The 16,687-nt window shown below is 38.7% G+C and overlaps 1 protein-coding gene across 9 annotated transcripts in view; it reads right to left on the minus strand.

The window, feature by feature from the left end:
• Positions 1-16,687, minus strand: part of ABI1 (abl interactor 1) — a 123,387-nt gene that overhangs the window by 64,934 nt on the left and 41,766 nt on the right. For all 9 annotated transcript variants that reach the window (XM_041767170.1, XM_041767172.1, XM_041767169.1 and 6 more), the window contains exon 2: positions 2,354-2,521. In XM_041767170.1, the coding sequence (XP_041623104.1) occupies positions 2,354-2,521 (168 nt within the window). The remainder of the gene's footprint in view (positions 1-2,353; positions 2,522-16,687) is intronic.

The following is a 16,687-nucleotide window of genomic DNA, read 5'->3' on the forward strand; positions in this document are numbered from 1 at the left end:
AATCTTGAAATTTTTCTGAATAGCCCCCTGGGCCAGAGAAGAAACCAAAACCAAAGTTAGAAATTATTTTGAGCTGAATGAAAATGAAGGTACAACATATCCAAATTTCTGAAATACAGATAACACACTATTTCAAGGGAAATTTAGGTGCTCAAAGACATCAGCTTTTACTTTAATAAAGCACAAAATAAGAGTAAATTAATTCCAAAGAAAGGAAAAGGAGAAGAAATAATCAAGTAAAATAAAAATCAACACAATAGAAAACAGAAAAAAGGTTCAGAAGATTAATGAAACTAGAAGCTGAGGACTTTTTTAGAATATCAATAAAATTGATAAACTAGCCATACTAACCAGCTTAAAAAAGAGAAAAGACAACAATTAAGAATATCAAGAATGACATGTGATATCACTATAGATTCTACAAATATTAAAAGGATAAGGGCATGTTATTAACACTTTAATGCAAATAAATACAACATAGGTGAAATGGCCAAATTCCTGGAAAAATACAAAGGTTACTCAAGAAGAAATAGATGAAGAGAACTGTCGTATATCTACTGAAGACATTAAATATATAGTTAAAACTTCCCTGTCAAGAAAAACTATGTCCGGATAGCTTTACTGGTAAATCCCACCAAACAGGGATCCCTGGGTGGCGCAGCAGTTTAGCGCCTGCCTTTGGCCCAGGGCGCGATCCTGGAGACCCGGGATCGAATCCCACATCAGGCTCCTGGTGCATGGAGCCTGCTTCTCCCTCTGCCTGTGTCTCTGCCTCTCTCTCTCTCTCTGTGACTATCATAAATAAAAAAAAAAAAAATCCCACCAAACATTTAGAAGGTAGCAAGTATCAATTTTTTTTTTTTTTTTTTTGACACAGACAGAGAGAGAAGCAGGCTCCCTGCAAGGAGCCCAATGCAGGACCCGATCCCGGGACCACAGGATCACACTCTGAGCCAAAGGCAGAGCTCAACTGCTGAGCTATCCAGGCGTCCCTCTTTTTCTTCTTAAGTAGGCTGTATGCCCAATGTGGGACTTGAACTCACGACCCTGAGATCAAAGGCAATTCATGAAAGAAACAGAGAAACAGAGCCAGTGCCCTGCCTGAGGAAACCACTCACTACTGTTAAATTGCTCCTTAAATGGAAGTGGTTTTGCTCCTGAAAGGGCATATGACAATATCTGGAGATGATTTTGGTTGTTACAACTAGGTAGGTGGAGTCCCAGGATTCTGCTAAACATCCTACAGTACACAGGGCAGTCCCTTCCTCCTGGCAACAAAGGATCATCTGGCCCCAAATATGTATAGTGCTAAGGCTAAGGAACTCTGGCCTAAAGATTTGATTAGATTCAAGTCTTCTCTGAGTAAGGAAGGTTGGGAGGTGGTACTTCTCCTAGTACATCACACCAGAGATGTTCTCTTGGTTCTTCGAACTTTTCTATCCGCACTTGTTCCCACTCCAGTGCTCAGCCCTCCTCATTGCCTGGCAGCCCCCTTCCCCTTCCTCCAAGCCCGGGGAGCTGCCTTTCTCTTAGACTCCTTCCACACCCAGTACTCCTGTCACTAGGCATTGGATTGGGGCATTTTTGGGCTCGTTGGTGTGTGTCTCCCCACCACACCATCCCCGGGCTGGAAGAAGCATCAGGAAGATGGAGACTCAGTCTGTTTCCCCTCACACATCAAGTAGGTGGGGGATTGGTAGTTGCAAGTATCAATTCTAAAGACACTTTTCCATAGAGGTGAAGAAGAGGGAATATTGTCCAATATATTTGTAATGCCAGCATATATATATATATGTGTGTGTGTGTATGTATATACATGTATATTTATATATACATACTCCACGTGTGTGTGTGTGTGTGTGTATACACTCCACAGTGACAGAAATGTCTGAGGACAGGATAGAAAGATGGAATAACAAAGAAGTACGAAAAAATTGGGAGGGTGGGGAGTGTTCATTATCTTGAATGTGTTGATAGTCTCCTGGGTAATATGTGTATCAAAATTTATAAAATTGTATGCTTTAATTATATACAATTTATTTTACCTCAAAAAAATGTCTTTCACGGTAGGATAACCAGTAACGGTTCTACAACAATGCGAATATACTTAATGCCAATGAATTATAACTAAAAAATGGTTAAAATGGTAAATTTTACGTTATGTATATTTTACAAACAAAAAAAAAAGAAGAAGAAGAGTATGTAAACTGGATTCAAACCTGAACCTAAAATAACTACAGTCATTAAGATGAGTAAGGAATCCATATTTCCAGGCTATCTACCTCTTTGATTATGTGGCTTCTATTCTTCCAGCTGATTAATTGTGAATGTACAGCCTTTCACAAGCTGTTACCTGTGAGATATGATTGATGGAAGACTCCATTCTCCGAAGCTGAGAGGCTTGGATATCCAGCAACTGGAGTACATTGTTGGCCAATGCATTTATTTGATAAGCAACACTAGCTAGGGATTGAGTTGTGTAGGCTTTGGTCTCTTCTAAAGCTTTCCTCTTGTCTGCAGCCTGAAAATAAGAACAAAAACAATCAGTACTTACTTAGGTTAATATTCATTAAACATGCATTCTATAGAAAGGCAAAGTTATATTTTTTAATGGAAAGATCCAATTGAATCAAAAAGCTTATAGGACCACTCTGATGATAGTCTCAGGACACTGGGGGGCCCATAGTAGAAATCCCTATCTGCCAGGTGGGATCCACTGCCTCGAGCGGCCAATCCACTGAGGTCCACTAAGGCAGCCATCAAGTGACCGTCATCAGAGGTACACAGTACAATTGGTTCTGAGTGGCCTAAAGCCCCTCAAACCACCAACTTCTCACATTATATCTTTAGGATCTTCTGTCAGCCCCAAACTCCCAACCCACTATTGAGAATTGAGAATATACCTAAACTACTCTGTAATACTGCTGCCTCGGCATCCACTTTATGTGGCTAAGTGCCTAGAGGGGCCTTGAATTGACACTACTACCTCCTCCCGCAAGTACATGCACTAGATAATAGCCCTCAGGGTGACAAGTAAATATAAGTTCCAGATAGAATTCCCCCAAATACCCGTGATAAACAATCTCTCCTGTCTTCCAGCTCCTTCCTCTTCTGTCTCCCTTATAAGACCACCTTGAAGCTTATTAAAACCCTACAGTTTTTGGTTTGAACTGACCAATCCAGAATTAGCCCAGAAATCCCAGAGCACTGGACCTGAGGACCCTAATAAAGCCATGTACCCCAAGTCCTGCAGCTCACTGCCTGCCCACACCCTGCACTGAACTCCCCCTGTGTCCCCTGGAGACATCATGTTGTGGACCTCCAGGACCTGTGAGTAATAAGTTTCTATATTCTACTTTCCCTTTTTCCCGTCTTTTATTGAACTGTGGCTCACCATCCATGGGCTTTACTTTACAAATGTTAACAAAAAATCTCAACACCTACCAACTATGATATAGATTAAATTCATTCCATCTTATATTTCTGTTTACATTAATCAACATCAGAATCCAAACCTCCCTGTTATCCATTATAACTACATCTCTCATCTCCACAAAAACTACTGTGAATGTTATAAACCAAACCTTTACCACCTGTTCTTCCCAAAGTCCTATACATAACTCAGTCTTTTGTTAGATATGTTTTACAAATATTTCTCCTAGTCGGTAGCTTACCTTTTCATTATTTAAACAGTCTTTTGTTGTTTTTTTTAAGATTTTATTTATTTATTCATGAGAGACACAGAGAGAGAGATAGAGAGCCAGAGACACAGGCAGAGGGAGAAGCAGGCTCCATAGGGAGCCTGACATGGGACTCGATCCCAGGTCCCCAGGATCACGCCCCGGGCTGAAGGCGGTGCTAAACCCCGGGGTCACCAGGGCTGCCCCTTTAACAGTCTTTTGAAGGGAAACTTTTTCTTTCAATGAAGTCCAATTTATAATTCTTTCTTTTATATTTCATGTTTTTGCATCCCATTTTTAAAAATCTTTGCCAAACCCAAGGTCACTAAGATTTTCCCCCATGTTTTCCTTCAAAAGTTTTATACTTTTTGCTCTTACATTTAGGCAGATCTATGAACTATTTCATGTAAACTTTCTGTATATGGTGTGAGTTAGGGTAATAGTCAAAAACTCTTATTTATAGATATCCAACTGTTCCAGAATCATTTGTTGAAAAGATCACCCTTTTCTTCAATGAATTGTCTTGACACTTACTCAAAAATCAATTGACTGCATAGTTGTAGGTCTATTTCTGGGCTCTCTTTCAGGTTCCACTGTTATATTTACTGATCCTTATCTAGTACTATACTATATTACTATAGCTTCAGTAGGTCCTGAAGATAGGTACTAAAGTGCCCCAGATTTGCTTTTCTTTTTCAAGATTGCTTTAGATATTTCTAAGTCTTTTGCACTTTCACATAAATTTTAAAATCAGTTTGTCAGTTTCCACAAAAGAGCCCACTGAAGATTTGATTGGAATTATACTGAATCTGTAAATCAATTTGGAAAAAACTGGCATTTAACAATATTGTTAAATATTAGCATCTTCTAGTTGTAAACACAGTAACACTCTATTATTTAACTCTTCTAAAAAGAACTTTGCTGAGAGAATTTAAAGTTTTTGTGTACTAAATGCAAACATTCTGTTAAATTTATCACTATATATTTCATATTTTTGATGCTATTATGAATGGTACTTTTTATCATTTCAATCACCAATTATTCATTGCAAGTTTATAGAATTACAATTGATTTTTTTTTTTTTAAGATTTTATTTATTTATTCAAGAGAGACACAGAGAGAAAGAGAGGCAGAGACCCAGGCAGAGGGAGAAGCAGGCGCCTCGCAGGGAGCCTGATGTGGGGCTCAATCCCGGGTCTCCAGGGTCATCCCTGGGCTGAAAGCTGAACTAAACCCCTGAGCCACCTGGGCTGCCCTACAATTGATTTTTGAATACGGACTTTGTAGTCGTGCAAACTTACTCGCTGTAGTTGTTTTGTAGATTTCTTAGCATATTGTACACAGACAATCATGAAAGATGATTTTACTTCTTACTTTCCAATCTGTATACCTTTTTTTTTGTTCTACTGCACTGGCTTTTTGAGCATCTGACCTTTACGAAGGTATATGTCCTTTGTGAAGCTAAGGAAATACTTTCTATTCTTAATATGTTTACTAAACTAGGCAGATTTAATCTTGAGTGATACTTGGTTATTTTTAGTCATCCAATGAATTCTAGAGTTTCATCTGCCCTTTTTGTGGCTTCAGTGTACAAGTTGTACACTTTTCTTTCACAAGAGTAGGAAAGATTCCAGCTTTGTACTAAAATCTATTATTCTCTCTTCCTTCAGAGCACAGAATTATACTTTATTTTCCAGCTTCCCTAATCACATCATAAAACTAAACATTGTCAATGAAATGATAGCAAAAAGGGTGCCACTCCCAGGCATAGACATAAAAACCTCCCATGAATGCTCCAACACAATTATAAAGTAAAATGTAGTACTACCAAAACAATAAAACTGTATTTAATACAAAATATTTTGGGGCACCCTTGTAGCTCAGTTATGCATCTGCCTTGGACTCAGGCCAAGATCCCAGAGTCCTGGGATCAAGCCCCACATGGGGCTCTCTGCTCAGTATAGAGTATACTTCTCCCTCTCCCTCTGCTGTTCCTCCTGCTTATACTCTCTCACTCGCTCACCCCCTCAAATAAATAAATAAAATCTTTTTAAAAAGAAAGAAAATATATTACACTGCTTCATTTTTTATTTAAATTTTTAAAAATTAAATGAAATTTAAAATCTCATTTTCAGTCAAAGTAGCCTCACTTTAAAAAGTACTCAATACCACATGTAGATTGCAGCTACTTTACTGAAGAGGCAGTATAGTCAATTAATTTCCTCTACAGGCCACTGAATTAAAACTTAAAATCTACACAAGAACTGCTGTTGTTCCTTATTTCAGATTGTAAATTTAGTATCCAATAGTTGGTCTCCTTCCTTCTTTATTATACTTTAAATCACTACCAACAGCTTTAGGATGTTCCAGGGATCATACAAAATGGACTACAGAGCAGCCCGGGGGCTCAGTGGTTTAGCGCCGCCTTCAGTCCACGACATGATCCTGGAGACCCAGGATCGAGTCCCCCATCAGGCTCCCTGCATGCTTCTCCCTCTGCCTGTGTCTGTCTGTCTGTCTCTCTCTCTCTCTCTGCCTCTCATGAATAAATAAAAATCTTTAAAAAATTAAAAAAATATTTTTTAAATGGGCTACAAAACTAGAAGATACATAGTATTTCTGCAAGGAGCTAAAACAGACATTGTTAATTATAGCAGTCTTCTCTGCAAAGTCTAAAAACCCTTAACTAACTAATCACTACAGGAATTGACACGTGATATGAAACTCATTTGCCATCCCTGTCTTATGCCATTGATGAAATTTGCTTAAAATGGAAATAAACATGTTCAGTTTTAAAAGCAAAAGTTAATTATTTAAAAGAGCTAAACTCAAAATAAACAATGCAGCCAAGAGTTAAACAGGAAATTCCTTAGATAACTGAATTTTATAAACAGCCCATACATAAAACTGTCTTCCTCTTTCCTCCTTTACCTGTAGAAACCAAGTTTTACTGAGTCAGGATCTACTAGTTTGAGTAAAGAACATTTTCAAGTAATATCTACACCTATAAGTCCTTTTCCTGCCCTTCAAGGTGACTTCACAGGCAGAGTGATCTTTTTTTTTCCCACTCTCTAAAGTGAAAATTATTAGCAATAAGCAATCTCTCTCATATCTATACATTTATCTTTAACAATATTTCCTCTTGGGGATCCCAGGGTGGCTCAGCGGTTTGGTGCCTGCCTTCGGCACAGGGCGGAATCCTGGAGACCGGGTATCGAGTCCCACATCGGGCTCCCTGCATGGAGCCTGCTTCTCCCTCTGCCTGTGTCTCTGCCTCTCTCTCTCTCTCTCTCTCTCTCTCTCTCTCTCTCTCATGGAGCCTGCTTCTCCCTCTGCCTGTGTCTCTGCCTCTCTCTCTCTCTCTCTCTCATGAATAAATAAATAAAATCTTTAAAAAAAAAAAACAGTATTTCCTCTCCCTCATTCTCTCAACCTTTATTACCACAGCAAAAAAAATTTTTCCCTCTATCTCATATAAATTCTTGAATCCTAAGAGACAGAGAGAACATCCTTGTCATGATTACGCTTAAAACTAATGCATTCTATATGAAAACAAATAGCTTTTGAATTTTTGCCTTCTTTTTAACAGAAAAATACCAAAAATGAGAAAAATATAAATGAAAAAGATGTATCATGGTCCTATCATTCAAATAGACCAGTTAACATGTTACTGTATTTTCTTCCAAGTCTCTCCAGTATGTGTATTCAATAATGTAAAAACTGACATTATATCCTACAGCTAATGTCATGCTTTTTTCACTAAATGTACCATGAACATTTCTCCATGTGCTAGTTTTCCTTAGCGTCGTTTTCAAAAAATGACTCTCAAAAACTTTACAGTTATGGCAGTAACCTGTTTGTTGCCTATTGTCTCATTTTAAATCCTCTAATATTAAGAACCTGATCTAAATGAGGGCAACATAATGATTAATAAATTAACAAGTAGAAAAAATAATATGATAACCCCATATACCTGTCCTTCAACTTCAGTAAGTATCATATTTAAGTTTTATAAATTCACATTTTAGGGGCACCTGCATGGTCAGTCAGTAAAGCGTCCAGCTCATGATCTCAGGGTGGTAAGATCAAGCCCTGCATCAGGTTCCGAGCTGGGCATGAAACTTGCTTAAGATTCTCTCTCTCCCTCTGTCCACTCCCACCACCACCCACCCCCCCAGCCCTGCTTGCTCCTTCTTTCTCTCTTTAAATTAAAAAAATAATAAAAAAATTAAAAAAATCACATTTTACTTGGCTTTATAAGGCTGTAAAAACTTTTTTAAATTTTAAATAGGTTCCATAACCTCACCCTGAGATTAAGAGTCACATACTTCACTGAATGAGCCAGCCAAGTGTCCTGCCTGCAAAATTTTATACCTGGAATACATTAAAATTAATTTTCACTTATTTTTAAAATAAGCTCAGGATGCTTTCCTTAGAAAGTATTCTGGAGTGTCCGGCTGGCTCAGTCACTAAAGCAAGCAACTCTTGATCTCAGGTTCTTGAGTTTGAGCCCTGCACTGGGCATGGAGCCTACTTAAAATTTAAAAAAATAAATTAAGGAACGCCTGGGTACCTCAGCAGTTTTAGCGCCTGCCTTCAACCCAGGGCATGATCCTGGAGTCCCGGAATCAAGTTCCACATCAGGTTCCGTGCATGGAGCCTGCTTCTCCCTCTGCCTATGGCTCTGCCTCTCTCTCTCTCTCTCTCTTTCTGTGTGTCTCTCATGAATAAATAAATAAATAAAATCCTTTAAAAAAAAAATTAAAGAGGGGCACCCAGCTGGCTCAGTTGGTAAAGCATGCAACTTTTGATCTCAGGGTTGTTGAGTTCGAGCCCCACACCAGCTGCAGAGATTAGTTTAAAATAATAAAAAAATTTTAATCTTAAAAAAAAAAGTATCTTAAAAATAAAATGCCAATTTTAATACACATTATTAATTATATGAAATAAACACCAATGCTGTCATTTTGTTCTAGCTCTGCCTTAAATCTGTTTTCCTCACACACTAGGCACTGTTCATTTATTAAATGTGTTCATTTATTCATTTTACAAGTTCAGTATAACTAATCATTTTCTTCCAACTTTTCATGGTAACATTTTAGCTACATTAATTAAGTTCCAAATAACCTATAAGCTAACATTAAAAGTATCATTCTAGATAGGCTAGAACCCTACATTATTAAAAGATGTCCTATATGGAAAACAGAGCATATATTCAGAACATATGCTACAGCATTAGCCTGTATAATAACATTTCAAAGAAAAATATGACTTAAATTAAAAGTTCTTTCTCACTTTGAACCCTTCCTTAAAGTCTGCCAAGAGACTTGAAATTAATTTGCTCTTTGAAAAACATCAATTTCTTCCGCCATAAATGCAAGAAGTTTAATGACCCTACTCAGGTAACAAATGGGGGGTCTCATATGTACTTTAAAAAAAAGTTTTTCCGTTAATCCCCCAAAGATGAACTGAAATATCCTCCAGTAGTGCCCCCATCTCCCCTTACTCCTCCGGGGTTAAAAGGCACTGCGCTTCATTGCCAGCTCATGTCATCATGAAAGATGAGCAGTAGTAAGACTGGAGCTGAGAAATGGGTGAGGCTGTGCTCTGCATCAAGGCAGCAGTGCCCCTCATGTGTCTGAGGTTGAGCTCCTCATGATAAGAACAAAGTGAAATTGGCAATGAACTCTATCTCTGGTTTTACGTCCAGATGATTGGAAGGTGAGTTTGGCTTCGTAGCTGCCAAACTGGCACTAAGGCATTGTTCAGAAGAGAGCAAGAGTACAGGATTCGTGCCCGGCATAGAGTTCCCACCAGGAAATTGGAAAGTCAGTGTATTTCTTACCAGCTCAGAAGGTTATGAAAGTCTGACCACAAAAATATAGCATGACTTTCCTGTGACTTGCACAAAATTGTAACAAATTTCTGTTTAATAAAACTGCTTTGCAAAGTACATAAAAAAAAAAAAGTTTTTCTGCCATTTTGCTTTTGTATCTTTCCCTTTCCTCCCCCTTTCTAGGAATGTCACATCGTGTCTTTTAATAACATTTCTTTCTTTTAATAACTTTTAACTTACCTCTAATCTAAACCTCCCAGAAACTTTTCCAAAGTCGGAATTTTTCCCACCAAATATTTTACACGTTTTTCCAATTATTTAATGGAAGTAATTTCATGAAAATCCATTAAAAAATAACCTAAATCTACAAAAATTACTCTATTTCAATGACTCCACAAACCAGCTACTGTGAGATGCACCATTTTTATGTATCACTAGGAAAAACCTGTCAATTGAATTGTGTCCGAACGCTTTCTTATAAAAAATTACTTTATACTTATAGGAAATACTTTCTCAGATTTACCTGGATGGTCACTTTATGTCAGTGTTAATCATAAAGAAATAAAATTAGCTAGAAAATTCATACTCAATGTTATCCAAATTCCAGAAAAAAAAAAAATCCCTTTTTTAAGGGGGTAGAGGGGCAGAGGGAGAGAATCTTTTTTTCTTTTTTTTAAAGATTTTACTTACTTATTTGAGATGGAGGGAAAGAGAGAGAGTGCATGCAAGCACATACACGCAGGGGAAAGGGGCAGCAGGAGAGGGAAAAGCAGAGTCCCATCTGAGCACAGACCCCCAGATCATGATGTGAGTCAAAATCAAGTCAATACTTAACCAATTGAGCCATCCAGCCATTCCCAAAAAAAACTCTTTATCTTTTGTACAATGCAAGATCTAACCAAAGATTTTCCAAAGCTACAGTCATTTCTATCTAGTTTCCTTAAAACTTAAAAAACCTTTACCCTTCAACCCTGACCTTTTTGATGTTCAAAACAGATGTTATTTTAAAAATCCAAACCAGATGGGCACCTGGGTAGCTCAGTCAGTTAAGTGACTGACTCTTGGTTTTGACTCAGGTCATGGTCACAGGGTTGTGAGATTGACACCCCGTTAAGCTCCACACTGGACATCTGTCTGAGATTCCCCCCACCCCACCCATGCCCCGTTCCTCCCCCTGCTTGAGCTTGCACACGCACACTTTTTCTCAAATAAGTAAATCGTTCTTATAAATAAATAAAAAAATAAAACCAAACCATTTTTTTATAGAAAATCCTATAAACTAGATTTGTCTGATTATTTCCTTATGACTAGATTCTGATTAAACAAGGTGGCAAGAATACTATATAGGTGATGCTGTGAACTTCCTTCCCACTGCAGGTGACACAATATCTTTTAAGATAAGGCTCTATCATTATTTCCAGAATTTTCTTACAAGTTGCTAACATATCAATTTTGCAAATTCTGATGCTAGTGCTAACTTAATCTTACCAGAAGGTGTCAACCCCCAAAACTGCCTGAAGGTAAAACCCAGGACTCTAGCCTTTCCTCAAATGGTCCTTATATATCTGTTAACAGGCCACAATAATCCAGTTAAACCACCAGCAAAAACAACCAAGTTCCCACAAGTACAGACATTGAATACTACTCTGGCAGACAGCTTTTAAATTGTAAAATGCATCCCAATTGCAGAAATGTTAAAATGTGGGGGTGAGGAGGAAGTTTCTTAGACTTGATTAAATACAGAATATAAGGAACACTTATTGGTCTAAGGGCCCTTTAAAAAAAAAAGGTATGTTAATGTTAATAGGAAGAATTTAAAATGTCAAGTTTTTTTTGTTGTTGTTTTGTTTTTTTTTAAGATTTATTCATTCATGAGAAACACAGAGAGAGAAGCAGGCTCTATGCAGGGAGCCCGATGTGGGACTCGATTCCGGATCCCGGAATCACGCCTTGAGTCGAAGGCAGATGCTCAACCACTGAGCCACCCAGGCATCCCTAAAATGTCAGGTTTTAATACCTATAAAAGGAAAAGTTTTATATACCATAAGGTACACAAAACATCTACTTTGCTGAAGGCCAATCTAAAGTTTGGTTTGAGACCTAAGAAACTTTCCAGGAGAAATCCATAATCATTTTGTGGAGAGGAATGAAAGGATGAGAGGGAGTAAAGAGCACATAGGCCAAATGTTGGTTCACTATTAACAAATAAACCCATTAAGCATGGAGTCATGCAATACCCAGCTACCACTGAAAGGATATAATTTTCTCAACACAATTCCCATTTCAAGAGAAGTGAAAAGTAATTAAAAAGAAATCCTACTAGGTTATGGCAAATATCGAGCAAAAAGAACAAACTGCTTGCATGGCAATTCAGGTTGAAATATAGTTACCATAAGCTTTAGCACACAGCTCCTCGTTTTACCACCTGCCATTTAAGCAACTGCTAACTGGCCTACCAGCGTCTAGCAAAAAATCTAGAAGTCTCTGCTGCCTCTTACATCACAGTTTTGATAGTCAAGGAAGGAGAGTTGTGGCACGCTCTTCTTTAATCGAAGAACAACAATCAACAGCTAGCATACTCATTATATAAAATTCAAAATTCAACCCTAATATAGAATATGTTTTTAAACCATCGCAATTTATACCCCCTAGGGCATTTCCAATAACTAGATCATCAGATTCTGAAATTTTTAATTTTGCCATAATTACAGCCTAAGTCAATGACACCCCAAACTAACTCCTTTACCAGTCAGTACTATACTACAGGACTTCTATTTTAAAGAAACAGGCTTAATGGAAAACCTGTAAGAACCCAGTTTTCAAAAGAGCAACTACATTTTTTTTTAAGATTTCATTTATTTTTTCTAAAGATTCTATTTTATTTACCCATGAGAGATACAGAGTGAGAGAGAGAAGCAGAGACAGGCAGAAGGAGAAGCAGGCTCCATGAAGGGAGCCTGACGTGGGACTCAATCCCAAGTCTCCAGGATCACGCCATGGGCTGCAGGCAGCGCTAAACCGCTGCGCCACTGGGGCTGCCCAAGACTTTTATTTATTTGAGAGACAGCACACAAGAGAGCACATGGGAGACCATGAGTAGGGAAGAGAGAAGAGCAGGCTCCCCACGGACCATGGAACACGACATGGGGCTCGATCCCAGGATTCTGGAATCATGACCCAAGTTGAAGGCAGCCACTTAAATGACTGAGCCACTCAGGCACCCCCAGAACAACTACATTTTTTTTTCTAAAATTTATTTATTCATGAGAGACACAGATTGAGACAGAGGTAGACACACAGGCAGAGGGAGAAGTAGGCTCCCGGCAGGAAGCGTGATATGGGACTCAATCCTGGATTCTAGGATCACGACCTGTGCCGAAGGCAGGCACCCAACCACTGAGCCACCCAGGCATCCCGAACAACTACATTTAAACACAAAATTAGTTACATGTTTAAATATTATTGGCAGAATATATCTCATACTTAGTCCAAGATACTAGCTTCCTTCCATTAATTCCATGTTAACTAATTATATTCTCAGATATCTTTCTTCTTTAAAGAATTACAATGAAAGGGATGGGTGGTGGGTAGGGGGTTAAGGATTAAGAAGTGTACTTGTTTTTTAGGCTTTAAGGTTGAATTTATTGATTTTATAGAGAGTGCATGCATGTGGGAGCAAAGAGGTGTAGAGGGGGAGGGAAAGGGAGGAAATCTCAAGCAGATTCTACACTGAGTGTGGAACCTGATGTGGGGCTCAATCCCACTACCCTGAGATCATGACCTGAGCCAAAACCAAGAAGGGAATGCTCAGCTGACTAAACCACCAGGTGCCCTAAGAAGTGCACCTGTGATGAGTACCAGGTATTATATTATTCAATTACTATATTGTATGCCTGAAACTAATATTATACTGTATGTTAATTAACTAGAATTTAAATAAAAAAGAATTAAATTGAAAGAGCCACCATGATCAAGAGTGTAGGTTGGGCAATCAGTTTCACATACTGCTGGAGGGTACAATTAGACAACATGTTTAACAGTTCTTTAAAAGGCATATATTCTTCACTTTTAGGAGCTTACCCAAAAGAAATAAAGGTCAAGTGCAAAACAAATAATAATACTGTATGTTTAAGGATGTCCAACCATCTCTGTTTATAATCACACACACATGAAATAATCTAAATGGCCAATGAAAGGTGACTAGAAAAAAAATTCATATACTAGAATGCCATGTAGTCAATAAAAGTGATACTTACCAACAAGTAAAATGTATTAAATCAGGATTCAAACTAGGAAGCAGAGCCACTTAATAAGAAATTATAGAATTTTACTTTCCACATTATAAAAATAGCTGGGAAAAATTAAGACAGTCCACAGGAGAAGTGTGAGGATCAGAAAGACATCAATTTGAGAAGCCAAACACACCCAGCTAGAGAAATGAGACTGCAAAGGAAATGCTCCTGTAGAGATCTGGGAAGCTATGCTTTTGCAATTTTCGTATCAGTTGAGGGGCCTGATGCCACTGTTGATCAAACTGTCAGCAACTAGGAAAAAGAACTAGAGCAAAGGGAGACCAAGGTCAAGCTGGAACCCACCAACACCTCTCTGCCTCTTATTACACTTAACCACAAAAACCTGTAGAGGTTAATGAATGTCGCTTACATAAATTCTTTTAGCTAATTCTAACCCACAACCTTAAAGGAAGGAAGTCTACTACAGAACTATGAGATACATAGTTTCAACTTAAGGAAACTGAAATAGTACAAACCACTACAGTACCCTCAGTCAATAATGTTTATGTAGGAACTTCTTTCATTATATTTAACTCCTGAATAAAGACAATAGCAAAAACATGCTTCAGTCCAACATGATCCAGTCATCCTCATACAACCAAAATGATGCTATCTCCCCAAAAGAGAATACAAAGTCTACTTTCTGAGTAATGTTCATTCCTTTTCTAACTGGCTGAGTTATACTTCCCCTTGGATATCCTGTAAGTTAAATATCGAAATACTAGGTTAACTACTATTATAACACATCTAAAGTTAAATATAAAAGAACTGCAGAGAGAGGGAAAAAACTGGTTAATATACACACAAATATTAAGGTACAGAGCAAATATTCATAAATACTAGAGTTTTCATTCTGTAACCGGTCATGAGGTCGTAGGTGGTATTTATAATGTTCTACTATCTATCACATATTCCACTTGCCCTCAGCAATCATCTCATCTGGTTGTTATTCCCTGCCTGGTTTGCTGACTCAAACCACTGCCATGAGCAGCCCTGCCTGCAGTAGACTGTTTTATTACTGCATTAGCTTTTATCACAGAACACGGAAGCACTAAGAGGCACTCCAGATAATCCCCTGCATTCCAGACATATTCCTCTTTACCCCTACTATGTAGCAGCAACTCAAATTCCACTTTGAAGTCAGATTCAATCATCCTGACCAACACAGTAATCTTTTGCTTTGCCTATTAATTCACTGGCAAGAGGAAGCCAAAGTGCTCAGGTGCTTAACTTCCAGTTCAATAGAACCAATACTATGTTCCCAGCAGAAGTATTCCTCTCTAAACTAGCAGACCCCAGAGCTGTGAGGAAAGAAGCAAAGATTTTCTTAGTAGACCATCAGGTGTATAGTGACAGGAGTTCACTCCATGTCAACCTCTTAATTCCCTACCTATGAATGCTGGCTACAAAATAAATACCACCACACACTGGTTGGTGGCTGATTCAGAGACTGGACAACGTCTTAGAGAACATTATCCCAGCACCACACAGAATTGTCAACCAGCTGACGGAGTTTTCAAAAGAACATTCCACTGTTTTATCAATTCAGCTGCTTCAGGGTAATGGGGAACACGGTAAGATCACGAATTCTATGAACATGAGTGAGCAGCCTGGTCAAAAGCAATGTGATATGGGGGTGCCTGGTTGGTTACGCATCTGAGAGACTCATTTCAGGCACACTGGGCTCCCTACTCAGTGACGAGTCAGCTTCAGATTCTCCCTCTCCCTCCCTCTCTCCCTCTCTATAAGTAAATAAAACCTTATTTAAAAAAAAAAAAAAAAAGGCAATGTGATATGAAATACCAGAGGAATGGTGTTATCTCTGGGATTCAGTGTCAGTACTCTGTTAATATTAGCAAGGTAGTCATTCAGCAATAGTGGTAGCCAGATTGGTCTTTGTGAATGAAGTCCATATTGCTGAGCATAACATGCACAACTTCCATGCCTGCCATCCTGGCATCTTTTTCATGAGCCCACTAAGCAAGGATAGAGGTGGATAGGGAAGGCGGCTGGAATCCAGAGGTTACACCTTGTCTACTTTATTAAGATCCTTCTCTGCTGAGAATGCTCTATGATGGGCATCATATCACAATAAACACAAACATTAGCTGATGTCCATTCAGGAGCATATCTACATACCTATCCCCCCATACTTCCAATTACATTCTTTCCAGATCCATAATGATTAAGTCCAACAACTGCTACTGTCATGAGTCAGAATGGATCTACATCTCTAACCATCTGTTTCCCAACAAAATAAATAAGTAGGTGCACTATTCAAAGTTCTACTCATCAGAAGAATTTCCCTTCACCACTGCCCTCTGGGTCGCCCCCTGATTATGGCTACAGTGCTATACATATCCAACTTCAGGTGGTACCAGCATATGATGCAAAACCATCTGTAAACTGTATGTAAGTATTTTTTTTTTCTCAGTCAACTGAAACTCATGAGACCACAGGTATCGGTTGACAATGAAGAAGCAAAGATGCTGAGGTACTTATTTTAGAGAGTGTGAGCAGATGGAGGGGCAAAGAGAAAGGGAAACACAGAATCTCAAGCAGACTCCATACTGAGTGCAGAACCTAATGCAGGGTTCAATTCCCTGAACTTGAGACCATGACCTGAGCTGAGACTGAGTGGGACACTTAACCAACTGAGCCACATAGGCACCCCAAGTACCTGGTTTTTAAAAGAAAAGTCTGTATAGGGCCGCCCGGGTGGCTCAGTCAGTTGAGCAGCCAACTCTTGGTTTTGGCTCAAGTCATGATCAAGGTCGTGAGATCCAGGCCCTAGATAGACTCTGCACTCAGCATAGAGTCTGCATGAGATTCTCTCCCTCTCCTTCTGCCCCTCACCACCTTGCATTCATGCTTGCCCT

The sequence above is a fragment of the Vulpes lagopus genome, chromosome 8, assembly GCF_018345385.1.
Source record: "Vulpes lagopus strain Blue_001 chromosome 8, ASM1834538v1, whole genome shotgun sequence".
Classification (NCBI taxonomy): domain Eukaryota; kingdom Metazoa; phylum Chordata; class Mammalia; order Carnivora; family Canidae; genus Vulpes; species Vulpes lagopus.